This window comes from Bos javanicus, chromosome 3 (genome assembly GCF_032452875.1).
Source record: "Bos javanicus breed banteng chromosome 3, ARS-OSU_banteng_1.0, whole genome shotgun sequence".
In the NCBI taxonomy this organism is placed as follows: Eukaryota; Metazoa; Chordata; class Mammalia; order Artiodactyla; family Bovidae; genus Bos; species Bos javanicus.
Genome location: NC_083870.1, coordinates 35,384,838 through 35,400,157, shown reverse-complemented (window position 1 = coordinate 35,400,157; position 15,320 = coordinate 35,384,838). Strand labels below are relative to the sequence as shown.

The following is a 15,320-nucleotide window of genomic DNA, read 5'->3' as shown; positions in this document are numbered from 1 at the left end:
TTTACAATACCAACAATTACAAATTTTCTTAACAGATTCAGGATAACTTTTCCAGGTCTCAGTTAGCATGAAAGAGCAGTGTTTTATCAGATGTAGAGAATCTTACTAGCTATAGAAAGAATTATTTTGTCAGTTCTTCAAAGATACTCCTTTTATCTCAAAATTATATCTACATTATATTTTATATCATGATATGTGCTCTAAATATATAAATGAAAATTAAATTAAAATTGTAATGTGAATGTCCTAAACTTATTTCCTGTCTATAAATATTTTTATAAATCTAACTTGCCATTTAAAAATTTAGCTAACAGGTAGGTACTGTTTAAAATTATCTACCTTTCAATCTATTCTAAACATTACAATGGATTACAAATATAACTTGACAGAAACAAAACTGTACAATAATATTTTTACAGCTTTATTATCTAAATGGTTCTAGTGTAAAGGATTTTATAGGTAAGAATGTCAGGGTTAGAAGCTATGCTACAATAGAAACCCTCTACTTCATTTTTACTATCAAAAAAATGGATACATGATTATAGCCTCAACTATTAACTATCTCCAAAGATAAAATAATAATTTGATTACATAAATATGATTTCACATAAGCATACATTTTATCAAGGCAACTGAACTACTAATATAGTATTATTTTATACTCATAGTTGAAAAGGCATCATTTTCTGTTGTTCAGTTGCTAAGTCATGTCTGACTCTGCAACCCCATGGATTGCAGCACACCAGGTTCCGGTGTCCTTCACTATCTCCTGGAGTTTGCTCAAAATCATGTCCACTGAGTCAGTGATGCTATCTAACCATCTCATCCTCTGCCAGCATTTGTCACCATTAATTTTACAATTTTCTAGGTAAGGTTAGGCATTGTTACTAGGGGCAGTGTGAATGCTAGGCTTCATTTAGTACATATAAAATGTACTGAAATCCAGGAATAAGTATAGAAGTCAAGCCTATTAGAAAAATTAAAATTCTCTCAAAGAGTTTCCATTGTTTCCAGGAACAGATTGCACACTGAAATGAATTTTTATTTATGTCAAGATATTTCAGCAGGATATTAATGTAATTTAATTAAAATTTGAAAGTTTTGAGGAATACAGAGAGATAGGTGTGCAGTGCTGAGCAGATGAGCCAAACTTTTATTTAACCTCCCATGATTATTATGACAGATGCCTTATTCCAGAGATAAATCTGAATAAGCAAGTTTCAGAAGGGATCTTTGGCCATATCAAGCATGAGGTACTGAGCTATATTATCTCAGTGATATATTATCTGTACGAAGTAACAGCCTGTAACCTTCACCCTTCCCTAAGGCAGAATCCACAGAGTCAAAGGCTTTGGCATACTCAATAAAGCAGAAAGAGATGTTTTTCTGGAACTCTCTTGCTTTTTCGATGATCCAGCGGATGTTGGCAATTTGATCTCTGGTTCCTCTGTCTTTTCTAAAACTAGCTTGAACATCTGGAAGTTCACGGTTCACATATTGCTAAAGCCTGGCTTGGAGAATTTTAAGCATTACTTTACCAGCGTGTGAGATGAGTACAGTTGTGTGGTAGTTTGACCATTTTTTGGCATTGCCTTTCTTTGTGATTGGAATGAAAACTGACCTTTTCCAGTCCTGTGGCCATTGCTGAGTTTTCCAAATTTGCTGGCATACTGAGTGCAGCACTTTCACAGCATCATCTTTCAGGATTTGGAATAGCTCAACTGGAATTCCATCACCTCCACTAGCTTTGTTCATAGTGATGCTTCTTAAGGCCCACTTGACTTTACATTCCGGGATGTCTGGCTCTAGGTGAGTGATCACACCATCGTGATTATCTGGGTCATGGAGATCTTTTTTGTACAGTTCTTCTGTGTATTCTTGCCACCTCTTCTTAATATCTTCTGCTTCTGTTAGGTCCCTACCATTTCTGTCCGTTATCGAGACCATCTTTGCATGAAATGTTCCCTTGGTATCTCTAATTTTCTTGAAGAGATCTCTAGTCTTTCCCATTCTATTGTTTTCCTCTATTTCTTTGCATTGATCACTGAGGAAGGCTTTCTTATCTCTCCTTGCTATTTTTTGGAACTCTGCATTCAGATGCTTATATCTTTCCTTTTCTCCTTTGCTTTTCGCTTCCCTTCTTTTCACAGCTATTTGTAAGGCCTCCTCAGACAGCCGTTTTGCTTTATTGCATTTCTTTTCCATGGGGATGGTCTTGATCCCTGTCTCCTGTACAACGTCACGAACCTCTGTCCATAGTTCATCAGGCACTCTATCAGATCTAGTCCCTTAAATCTATTTCTCATTTCCACTGTATAACCGTAAGGGATTTGATTTAGGTCATACCTGAATGGTCTAGTGGTTTTCCCTACTTTCTTCAGTTTAAGTCTGAATTTGGCAATAAGGAGTTCATGATCTGAGCCACAGTCAGCTCCCGGTCTTGTTTTTGCTGACTGTATAGAAACCTATACAGTTTCTATATGCTGTATATATATGTATATATAACCTATGCTGACTCTTGAGAAATCTATATGCAGGTCAGGAAGCAACAGTTAGAACTGGACATGGAACAACAGACTGGTTCCAAATAGGAAAAGGAGTACATCAAGGCTGTATATTGTCACCCTGCTTATTTAACTTCTATGCAGAGTACAACATGAGAAATGCTGGGCTGGAAGAAGCACAAGCTGGAATCAAGATTGCTGGGAGAAATATCAATAATCTCAGATATGCAGATGACACCACCCTTATGGCAGAAAGTGAAGAGGAACTAAAGAGCTTCTTGATGAAAGTGAAAGAGGAGAGTGAAAAAGTTGGCTTAAAGCTCAACATTCAGAAAACTAAGATCATGGCATCTGGTCCCATCATTTCATGGGAAATAGATGGAGAAACAGGGGAAACAATGTCAGACTTTATTTTTTGGGCTCCAAAGTCACTGCAGATGGTGATTGTAGCCATGAAATTAAAAGATGCTTACTCCTTGGAAGGAAAGTTATGACCAACCTAGACAGCATATTAAAAAGCAGAGACATTACTTTGCCAACAAAGGTCTGTCTACTCAAGGCTATGGTTTTTCCAGTGGTCATGTACGGATGTGAGAGTTGGACTGTGAAGAAAGCTAAGCACCAAAGAATTGATGCTTTTGAACTGTGGTGTTGGAGAAGACTCTTGAGAGTCCCTTGGACTGCAAGGAGATCCAACCAGTCCATCCTAAAGGAGATTAGTCCTGGGTGTTCATTGGAAGGACTGATGTTGAAGCTGAAACTCCAATACTTTGGCCACCTCATGTGAAGAGTTGACTCGTTGGAAAAGACTCTGATGCTGGGAGGGATTAGGGGCAGGAGGAGAAGGGGACGACAGAGGATGAGATGGCTGGGTGGTACTACCAACTCGATGGACAAGAGTTTGCGTAAACTCCAGGAGTTAGTGATAGACAGGGAGGCCTGGAGTGCTGCAATTCATGGGGTTACAAAGAGTCAGACACAACTGAGCAACTGAACTGAACTGAACTGAAGGCAGAATCCTTAAATGGCTATAAAAGCTGAGCAGCTTATCTTCACAAGATTTCTGGAAGGCAGTAGCTCTTCCAAGTTTTGTGAATGGCAAACATAGGAACTACACCTGCAATCTTTATGAAGTCTTGGGTTGGTTTGTTTTTTTTTTTTAAGATATTCAGTCATGTCTGACTCTATGAGACCCCATGGACTGTAGCCTACCAGGCTCCTCCGTCCATGGGATTTTTCAGGCAAGAGCACTGGAGTGGGTTGCCATTTCCTTTTCCAGGGGATCTTTCCGACCCAGGGATTGAACCCAGGTCTCCCACATCTCCCACATAGGCAGATGATTTACCGTCTGAGCCACCAGGGAAGTCCCCACACCTAACAGGGTATGTAGAATTCTTATAAGTCAATGAGCTAGCTACAGAGACTTAGGCACCTGACCCACAAGTGTTGCAGAGTACTCCTGGATAATAACTATACCAATGGTTTACAGCTCCAAATAAGTGACAATTAATACATAAAGTGGACTCACAGTAGAATGTTTCCAGAAACGGATGATTTCCTCAATATCTGTAACGGGGTTAAATAAGAAGTAGTCTCGCCATTCATTCCAGTCCACTGTCATTGTCCCATCGGCATCAATGCTGAAAACAAAAAGAAGCTTATTAAAAAATAAAATATAATTTTAAATAAACATAACATTATTGGCCGTGTTGCAGAATGACAATTTTTCTTCCAACTTAATATTCTTCTAAGGTTTTTGGAAATGACAAATGGCAACAAGCATTTGATGATCTGTTAGTTTTAACCATTTTAAATAAAAAAGGACTCCAAATTTATGGATCTCACTAAAAGCTACTTTTGGTGCTCCATCAAACTCCAAGTCAGTGAGCTAATGAAGATAAAATTGGGGGGTAGTCCATGGCTGATTCATGTGACCATATGGCAAAAACCACCACAATATTGTAATTAGCCTCCAATTAAAATAAATTTTCAAAAATTAAAAAAAAATGGGGAGTAGTAATGAATAAACTAATGATTCATTTTTCTTACACTGGCTCAGGAAGACAGTTCTTAATGTTCTATTTTAACATTTCGATGTAACTTTTGAATGTACTCAATATACACTATCAATTTCCTTCTCCAGTTTTCTCTGTGCTAAGAAAACTAGCAGTGATTATATATTTTAAAAAATCTATTGTAAAGCAACCATAAATCAATTAAAAATAAACAGAATTTTTAAAAAATCAAACTTGGTGATTCGGCCTTTTGAGTCTTAAGAAATCCTAGTACCTTATCTTCACTATTTACAGTTAATATATTGTAGCCTTGAATATTTTTCATTAACTTTTTGCTTGTTTTAGAAGTTTCTTGGCAATAATGTAATTTGTACCTGTTTTTTCCCCTAGAAGTGACTCTAAACTGCCCAGGATTTTGAATGTTTTGTTCACTACTGTGAGACCCAGGACATAAAGTGGTCAGCAAAAAGATTGTGCTCAATTATTTGTTTAATTAATGAATATTTCTGGAAAAAAAAAAGCTTAAGCATCTCCTCCAGATTTTTTATTTATTCTATGAATTGTGTGAAAGTAATGCATAAAGACAACAGACAAATAAAATGCTATTTTCAGATATTTTTGATATTTTCTGGCTTCACTTTTAACTTTGATATGCATACATGAAATTACACTTAAATTTTCATTTGTTCTAGCACACAGGTATTAACATTTCATATTTGCCTAAGTCCTAGTTACTACTGATGTTTATAACATTATTCTTCAAGGTTGCCATATTTATTACTCTATTTTTAGTACTACTTTCCATTTTAATGCAATTGCTTATTGTCTGATCCTATCCCTCAACCCTCCACATGCAAACATCCTCTACAAGGCATGGATGTTTGTTTATTTTATTCACTGATATGGCCAAAGTGTCTAAAACAGTGCCTAGCACAGAGCAAATTACTAACTAAATGAATAAATGAATTTTAAGCTCTAGCTTACAGCCACAGAATCCTCAGTGTCAACAAACTTAAGATAGTCCCGTGTGGGTTTAAACTGTATTTCTCTTCAAATTACTAACGCAGTTGACCAACTTATCCTATTCATCTGCTATCCATTTTTTTCTTCTTGTGAAATGCTTGTTCATATCTTTTGCCCATTTTTCTAATGGGCTGTGTCCTCTTCTTAAATGTGTGTAGTTTTTTATATAATTGATTTAATCCTTCAAATTATAAATTAGCAAGTACTGTGTCCTTTCACTTTATTTATAGTATCCATGAATTATTGTTGCTGTTCAGTCGCTAAATTTATGTCCAACTCTTTGTGACCCCATGGACTGTGGCACGCCAGGCTCCTCTGTCCTCCACTATCTTCCAGAGTTTGCTCAAATTAATGTCCATTGAGTCAGTGATGCTATCTAACCATCTCATCCTCTGCCACCCCCTTTTCCTTTGCCTTCACTCTTTCCCAGCATCATGGTCTTTTCAAATAAGTCAGTTCTTTGCAACAGCTGGCCAAAATATTGGATCTTCAGCTTCAGCATCAATCCTTCCAATGACTATTCAGGGTTGATTTCCTTTAGGATTAACTGGTCTGATCTCCTAGATGCTCTTAATTTTAATATAGCTGAATGTATCAATCTTTTCATTTATGGTTATTGACTTCTGTATTTTTTAAAATAAACTCTTCCCTATACTGAGATATAGACATCTGCTTATTTTTCCCTTAGAGGTATTACACATTTAGTTTGATTTTTTTCAATTGAAATATAGTTGATTTACAATATTATGCTAGTTTCAGGTATATAGCAAAGTGACTCAGTTGTATATATTTCAGATTCTTTTCTGTTACAGGTTATTACAAGATACTGAATATGTGGTATACAGTAAATCCTTGTTGCTTATCTATTTTGTGTTTAGTAGTTTGTATCTGTTAATCCCATACTCCTAATTTATCCTTCCCCTTACCCTTTCCCCTTTGGTAACCATAATTTGCCTTCTATTTCTGTGATTTCTATGCATGGCGTAAGGCAGGTATCCAACTGTATTTCTGTCTGCATGGATAACCAGAAGCACTAGTACCATTTATTGCATAGTCTCTTCTTTTCAAAGGGATTTGCAAAGCTACTTCTCTTGTGTGACAAATCCCAAACATGGATGAGTCTGTTACTGGGAGGGTAAGTTCCATTTGTCAATTTGTCTATCTGTATAGCAACACCACTCACTATATCTTAATTATAGCTTATAACAACTCTTGATAATCTGATGGAGCAGGCCCCCAGCTCCTTATGGCTCTCCAAGAATGTCTTGGTTATTCCTGGATCAGTACAGTTTCATTTTTCTCTGGAAATACTTCATAGTCCAAATGCTGGGGCAAAGGGAACAACTGAGAGGATAGTTCCGGATTGGGAGAAAGCAAGTAGGAATGGTGAAAGAATCAAGAGAAGATTGATGAACTGGTGGAAATGAAGGGGCCAGAGGTCTGTAAGTCAAAATGCAAGTACCAGAGGAGCAAGGCAGTGTAGAATCTAGAGGAAGAAGGCTCATAAGGTAGGATACAGGTATTTAAGACTTCGGAGGAGGAGCAGCTTCAAGTTATGATACAATTGGAGAGAGAGTGGGCTACTGAAGCAAAATGGAATAAAAGGCTCAGGTGTTGAGGAAAGTGAGGAACATTAATGCTAAAAAGTAAGGGGGACCATCAGCATGAATACTGTGGTTTCCTAGGACTTTGGACAAAGAGAAAATGACCATTTGACAAGTGCCGATGTCCTCAATAGATGTAGAGAGGGAACTAGAGGTAAGGAAATGAGAGGAAAGATGGATGGAGATGAGAGCCTAGAAGGAAAGTGGCTTTTTTATTTGAAAGCAGAAGATAAAGATACATGAAGCATACGTATTTGGGAGAGACACCTATTTCAGCTACTCCCCACCACATCTTCTACTGAAAAAGGAGAACTAGGAGGCTATATTTCAATAGGCTATGGTTCCTGTCTCATACTCTGATGATTCAGCCACAGCTGTTTCAAACAGCACCTTTCACATTTCTTTTCCATGAATTCAGTCTTGGAAAAGGTAGGAGACAGTGAAATGGCAGAAAAGAAACTGACATTTGGAGATATATGAGTCACACTGATGGCTGAGCCATCAAGGGGAAATCTGTGATTTCTACTACTGAAAACACAATTGTGAGATAATAGAAAATGTATAATTTGGTCTCTGTTCCCTGCTCCTGGCTCAGAGTCCCTACAGCCCTTCTACTTTGTAAGTGATACAAGCTCTAGGGCATCTCTTGTTCTAATGAGGCAACTCTGGCTGGGCACCTGGATGAGGAATGGTCATCAGGAAAACTAAGCCATGATCAGAAGCTTGGAATTTTCAGCCCCTTCCCTCCCAACCCCAGCCCCCAATTCTCCAGAGAGGGAAAGGGACTGAAAATGGAGTTAATAACTGATCATGACTATGTGAAGAAGCCTCCATAAAAATCCCTACAGTATAGGATTCAGGGAGCTTCTGGTTAATAAACACACCAGCAGGGTGACACATCCCAACTCCTGTGCTCGGGACCCTCCCAGACCTCCTCTTGTGTGTATCTTTTTATTGGCTGTTCACCTGTATCCTTTATATGCTTTCATAAACTGATAAACACAAGTACACATTTCCCCAAGTTCTGTGAACCCGTCTGGCAAGTAACTGAATCCAATGGGGAGAAGGTCATGGGAAGTTCTGATCTGTAGCCAAGTCAGACAGAATATGTGGGTAACCTAGGGACCTCCTACTCCTTGTGATTGGCATCTGAAGTGGAGAGCAGTCTTGTGAAACTGAGCCCTGAACTTGTGGGACCTGACACTACCTCCAGGTCAACAATGTTAGAACTGAATTACACTGTATCACATCCAGCTGGCATCGCTGAGAATTGCCTGTTGGGGGGGGGAAACCCACATATTTGGTGACCAGAAGCTTCAGAAGTAAAGTGTTTTGCGTGAGTAACAAAGAAGTCTCGTAAAAGGGAAAATTGAGCTTCTTCTCTAATCCAAACATATTCTAAAATTTTTACTGAAAAAGTATAAATGCTAATAATAATAGTAATAGCCTAACAGTGCAAAAGAATATACATTAGCCACTGGGGAAACAAAAAAACCATGATGAGATACCACTTCATAACCACATACTCATGGTTAAAATCAAAAGACGGAAAATAACGTCAGGGAAGATGTGGAGAAATTCAGGCCCTCCATACACTGCTGCTGGGGTTGTAAAATGGTGCAGTCACTATGGAAAGCGGTCTGTCGGTTCTTCAACCAGTTGGACACAGAGTTACCATATGACCCAGCGATTCTTCAGTAGGTATATACCCAAGAGAATTATAAACAAGTTCACATAAAACTGTGTACACAAATATTCACAGCAGCAATATTCATGATAGCTGAATATTGGAAGCAAAAAATACTGGAAGTGGAAGCAACCCAAATGTCCATCTGTAGATGAATGGATAAATAAAGTGTGATATATACATAAAATGGAAATATAACTTGGTCTAAGAAAGGAATGAAGTGGTGATGCATGCTACAACATGGATGAAGCTTGAAAACATGCTCAGTGAAAAAAGCCAGACACAAATGCCACATGCTGAATGATTCCATTTTTTTATGAATGTCCAGACAGACAAAGATCAGTGGCTGCTGGGAGCTTGCAGGGTGAGGAGTAAGGAATGACTGCTAGTGGATACAGAGTTACTCTGGGGGTTGATGAAAATGTTCCAAAATTAGATAATGGTGATGGTTGCACAACTCCCTGAAAATACTAAAAACAAGTGACCTGTACACTTTAAAAGAATGAATTTTTTTTGTATGTAAACTACTTATCAATAAGGTTGTCATAAAATATTTATATATACAATTATATAGCGTCATTTAAAAATCCACCCTCTATATTACCTGTGATTTATTCTGGAGCTTAGGCTGGAATTTGCATTGGTCCTAAAGCTATCAAAAGGAATATAGGAATACGATTTCTGGCCAGCAAATCAGAGAAATACTCTGTTTCCTGGAAAAATGTGGCCTTGGGGCAGAACATTACATACCCCATATTCCACTTTCAAAATGCTATTTAAGGGCCTTCCCTGGTGGTCCAATGGTTAGGACTCCATACTTCCACTGCAAGGGGCACGGGTTGGATCCCTGGTTGGGAAACCGCACACCACACAGTGAGGCCAAAAATAAAAAATTTTAAATGCTGTTTATCTCCTTTTCATGTTTTAGCTTTACATTTCCTCAGGAAAGGCTTTCTGATCCGATGTTAACAAAAGTGATGCCAATGCATAGCTCTGAGATTTGGGCCTTCCTATTAAGCAGCTGCTTGCAGAAGAAATTCTGAATAGACAGAAGGGAGGAAAATGCTACCAGTACAGATACAAAAGGAGATAAACTTGACAATAAAGCCATTTGGAAGAAACTTTTTAGGTAATGTTGAAGACTGAAAACACTGACAAGAATACTAATATGATGTAACTATCCTTTTCTATTTTCTGTTACCAATTTTTTTTTTTAATTGGTCCCTGTACTGTATTTGTAACAAAAAAGCCTTCAAGGACACTTAGACTTCAGAAATTATCAATCTATCCTGTGAAATAACACACTAAATCTGACTGCCCTGGGCAGTAATGTTCAAACTGTATCTGTATTTTCTGAAAGAAATAGGTATTTCTTTTTATGGGGGGCGGAATATTTTATCTTTTTTTATTTTTTTTAAATTGAGGTACAACTGATTTATAATATATCAGTTCCAGGTGTACAACAGTGATTCAAAATTTTTATAGACTATACTCCACTTATAGTGATCATAAAATATTGGCTTTATTCCCTGTGCTGCACAATATATCCTTGTAGCCTATTTATTTTACACATAGTACTTTGCACCTCTTGTCTCCCTATCTTGCCCTCCCCACTTTCATCTCCTGATTAGTAACCACTGGTTTGTTCACTATGAGTCTGTTTCCTTTCTGTTCACTAGTTTTTTAAATTCCACATATAAGTGATAATATACTGTATTTATCTTTCTTTGTCTGACTCATTTCACTAAACATAATCCCTCTAAGTCTATCCATGTTGTTGCAAATGGGAAAATTTCATCCTTTTTATGGCTGAGTAATATTCCATTTTATATATCTACCATGTCTTCTTTATCCATTCATCTGTTGATGGACACTTAGGTTGCTTCTTTTTGACTATTGTAAATAGTGCTGCTATGAATTCTGGGTGCATGCATCTTTTGAAATAGTCTTTTCATTTTTTTTTTTTTTTTGATATGTACCCAGGAGTGAAATTGCTGGATCAAACAGCTCTATTTTTAGTTTTTTGAGGAACCTGCATACTGTGTTCCATAGTGGGTGCATCAAGTTACATTCCCACCAACAAAGTACAAGGGTTCCCTTTTCTCCATGTCCTCATCAGCGTTCCTTATTTGAGGTCTTTTTGATGATGGTCATGCTCACAGGTGTGAGGTGCTATCTCACTGTAGTTCTGACTTGCATTTCTTTGATGATTAACAATGTTGAACATTTTTTCATGTGCCTGTTGGCCACCTGTATATCTTTCTTGGAAAAATGTCTGTTCAGTTTTTCTGCCATTTTTTTTTATTCGACTTGTTTGTTTTTTTCAAATCAGTTTCTTTGTCAGTCAATGAGGAGACCTTTAGGATTTCTGTCTTATCCAGTCATGTCATGCATAAGATAAAGAAGTGATGCATCTGCTTGACTCCTCATCTTGAAACAATGAGTTCTACTGTCACATTAGAAACCAAATAGGAAAAAAGATAGTACTAAAACTTTTAGGCTCCTTCTGTAGAGACTTAGCACCTTCCTGTCATTCCACCAGGCCTGGAGGCCTTGAGAGAGTTTTCTCATTCCTACACTCTAGGTGCACGAGCACACACAAAATGAAAAGGGAGAAAAGCAGGGAAAGATATTGTAAGGAATGATAAGGTGCAGAGAATTGTTTTAAGCCATGCTTACAAATGCAGATCTCTAATACCAGATATTAAAATAAAAAAAAAAAAAAAAAACAGTTGTCAATAGATGAAGAGCTTACCTTTGAAGAATCAATTCTGCTTGTTGTTCAGAAATAGTTAGACCTAGTATCTGGAGAGACTGGACAATTTCAGAAGCCTCAATTTTTCCTTTAAAAAATAAAAATTATAAACTCAGAACTGACAAGGACCTTAGAAATATGACTTTCAAATCCCTTACTTTATAAGGGAAAGCCTTGAACTGATTAAGGTAATACTATGAATTAAGATGAGTTACAGATTTGCTTAAATACATACTGAAACACCAACTCAAATTTTAACAAATATATTAAATAAGTACACATATATTATTTCATTCAAAAATCACAACAGCCTTGTAGGTAAATAATGATTCCATTGAAAGAAGAGACTGAGTTTACATGGCCCTACAAAGAAACCACATTAAGAAGCAACAGAACTGACATACAAATCAAGACACTCAAATTCTGAAGTAAATTCAGTTAAGGTAGGATCTCTTAAATATAAAGTATGCATTTATTAAATGATGAAGCATTAACTATGCATAAAGATGTATTCACTGAGTTAAAAGAAAGTAGAAAAATGACTAAATGAAGCTAAAGAGTGTGAAATATTCTTTTGAGAGATCTAGCAATAAAAATGAAGAAAGCAGGGATAACAGGATGATGTAAGAAGGAAAATTATTATCATGAGAGCAATTAGAGCATGCTGTGGAAAGGAGAAGAATCAGAGAAGAAGAAAGAGAAAATACAAGCAGTAAATTGTAAGACTGCATTTCCCTGAAGCAGCTCACAGACTCATGATGATCGTAAGACTAGTATGAATAGAAAAGGATGAAACAAAATAAGAGACGGTCTGATGCCAAACCAGGATTAATAGCAAAGTTCTCCAGGAAAAGAGGAAGACAAAAATTACTGTTAGTGGTGAGAGGAAAAGACTACATTTAAGAGAAGGACTTTGAAGGGATGACAGGATTGGGAGAGAACTTTCTAGGAAGAAGAAAGGAGCAGCATGAGAATCTGGACAGCCAGAGGCTTTCAGAAACAGCCAGACTTTTCAGCAATGAAAGTCTTCAAACACCATTCTGAATAGTCACCTTTATAATTGCCCTCTCAAAGAAATACAGTTGATTTTCACTATTCACACTGGTTACTTTCTATAAGGTCACTGTGAACACAGAATTAAGGGAAACGGAACCATTGTTCCTAAGGGAAATATGGGGTTAGGTTCCTGTAAGCCTCTGGTTTTCTCATCAATTTTCTCATCAACTGATCAATACAAAAGCTTGTTTGCTGTGTGTTTCTATTTAAATACACCTTGTTTATATATATATATATATATATATATATATATACACATATATATATATACACACAAATGTTGACTCATTAACAGTGAGCTTATGGTCAATAGCACTATAACTCTTGTCTGAGTAAAGTGTTTTGACACATATATTTTTCTCCAAAGACACTTCACAGCCTTCCCACATTTAGGAATGTGGATCAACATTTCAGCACTGCTTTTGGGAGCCATTGTAAATAGTGAAATCATCAACAAAAAACACAAAAATGCAAAAGACATGCTACCAAGTAGGCTGGAGAAGGACTTATTTACAGTACAAAAGCTACAACAGGGAAGCAGAGCGTCACCTTATTCTGTCTCAGCTAGAAATGTGTTCACCAAGCAAATGAAGCTTGTAGCTTCTCTATGCAAATCCATGAATGACTGCAAAAGTACTGTGAGTACAACTTGGGGGTTACTTTTGGAGTTAAATTTTATCATGTAGACAAATTCTCAAATACAGAATTCATGAATAATTAGGATAGATTATATATGCTTTCCTTTGTTGTTGGTTAATCGCTATGTTGTGTCTAACTCTTTTGCAAGCCAATGGACTACAGCCTGCCAGATTCCTCTGTCCATGGGATTTCCCAGGCAAGAATACTAGAGTGGGTTGCCATTGCCTTCTCCAGGGAATCTTCCCAACCCAGGGATCAAACTCGTGTCTCCTGTATTGGCAGGCAAATTTTTTATCACTGAGCCACCAGAGAAGTCCCAGTTTCCTATATGAAAGTCTAATAAACACAAATATGAATCTATAATGAGAAAGTGTTTTTAAATATACAAACAAGATAAATTGAGAGGAAACTGTTTGATCTACTACAAATGTATCATAAGTTTCACCACTAATACATTGTAAATGAACTATACTTCAATTAAAAAATAAAATAGAAAGACTTCACCTTTATTTCTTCTGGTTCATTTAGAACTTTCTGAAATTAACCATTGATATGTGCACACCATACATACATAAGTAGATCAGCCTCTACTTATCTGGAGATGATCCTTAGTTCGCTCCATCTCCCAGGAACTACCTGACCTAACACTATACAGACAGTCCCTTCTGTGCAGAGAGTTCAGGGTGGGATGAAAGTTTGTGGGAAGAAACTAAGTTGACTGTAAGAATTGAATTTTTCTATAAGATTAGACTAAGGTAGACTTGGGGCATACAATGTAAGGTTTATGGGTGCTAATAAATGTCCTAACACTACTACTTTCCACCACAAACTCAGTTCTTCCTAGCTGAGAGTCACAGATTTGAACAATCATCAAAACCATTCAAAGGATTTAGTTGTTTGTTTGAAGGAACTTGCCTTGAATCTAACTAAAGTTAAGGTTCAGTATAAACCAGGGCTTCGCTGATACCTCAGTTGGTAAAGAATCCACCTGCAATGCAGGAGACACCGGTTCAATTTCTGGGTGGGGAAGATCTGCTGGAGAAGAAACAGGCTGCCCACTCCAGTATTCTTGGGCTTCCCTTTTGGCTCAGCTGGCAAAGAATCTGCCTGCAAATGCAGGAGACCTGGGTTCGATTCCTGCGTTTGGAAGACCCCTGGAGAAGGGAACAGCTACCCACTCCAGTATTCTGACTTGGAGAATTCGATGGACTCTATAGTCCATGGGGTTGCAAAGAATCGGACATGATTAAGTAACTCACTTTGGGCTTCCCTGGTGGCTCAGCTGGTAAAGAATCTGCCTGCAGTGTGGGAGACCTGGGTTCAATCCCTGGGTTGGGAAGATCCTCTGGAGAAGGGAATAGCTATGTACTCCAGTATTCTTGCCTGGAGAATCCCATGGACAAAGGAGCCTGGTGGGCTACAGGCCATAGAGTTGCAAAGAGTTGGACACCACTGAGCGACTAACACACACATAGCTGAGTCATACACGACTGAGCGACTTTCACTTTCACTTTTCAGCAAACTATAACCTTCTGGCCAAATAAGGCCAGTTGCTTGCTTTTACAAATAAAGTTTTATGGGTACACAGCCATGCCCACTCATTTACATACTCTCTAAGGCTATTTCTGCAGGATGACAGCAGAGATAAGTACTTGCAACTGAGATCACATGGCTCACTAGGCTAAATATTTCCTATCTGGCCTTTTATTAAACAACAAAAAAGTTTGCCTACCCTGGTATGAACCATATTTTCTGTTTATTTGTTTAACTTGTTTATTGAATAATAAATCTGTGAATGGAACGGCCTCAACCACTTATGCATGGGGAGGGGTCTGAGGCTACATTATATATTTTTAAAATAAACTCCCTCTTCTTATCAAAGGTTGCCTCTGGTGATAAGGGTTTGATAGCTGCTTCCTTTCTCCTACTGTGGCCCTTGCTTTTTGTTCTATATGACTGGGACTCTAACTCCAAGCTATTAATAAATAGAAAAACCATAATCCCAATCAGAAGGTATATATTTAAATATCTATCTGC

General features: G+C 37.5%; 1 protein-coding gene across 1 annotated transcript in view; it reads right to left on the bottom strand.

Moving 5' to 3' along the window:
- The window catches only part of LOC133244191 (mitochondrial adenyl nucleotide antiporter SLC25A24), a 58,394-nt gene that overhangs the window by 30,589 nt on the left and 12,485 nt on the right, over window positions 1–15,320 (bottom strand). The window contains exons 3-4 of the mRNA XM_061411005.1: window positions 11,589–11,676; window positions 4,033–4,144 (exon numbers count right to left, since the gene is read on the bottom strand). Coding sequence (XP_061266989.1) covers window positions 4,033–4,144; window positions 11,589–11,676 — 200 coding nt within the window. The remainder of the gene's footprint in view (window positions 1–4,032; window positions 4,145–11,588; window positions 11,677–15,320) is intronic.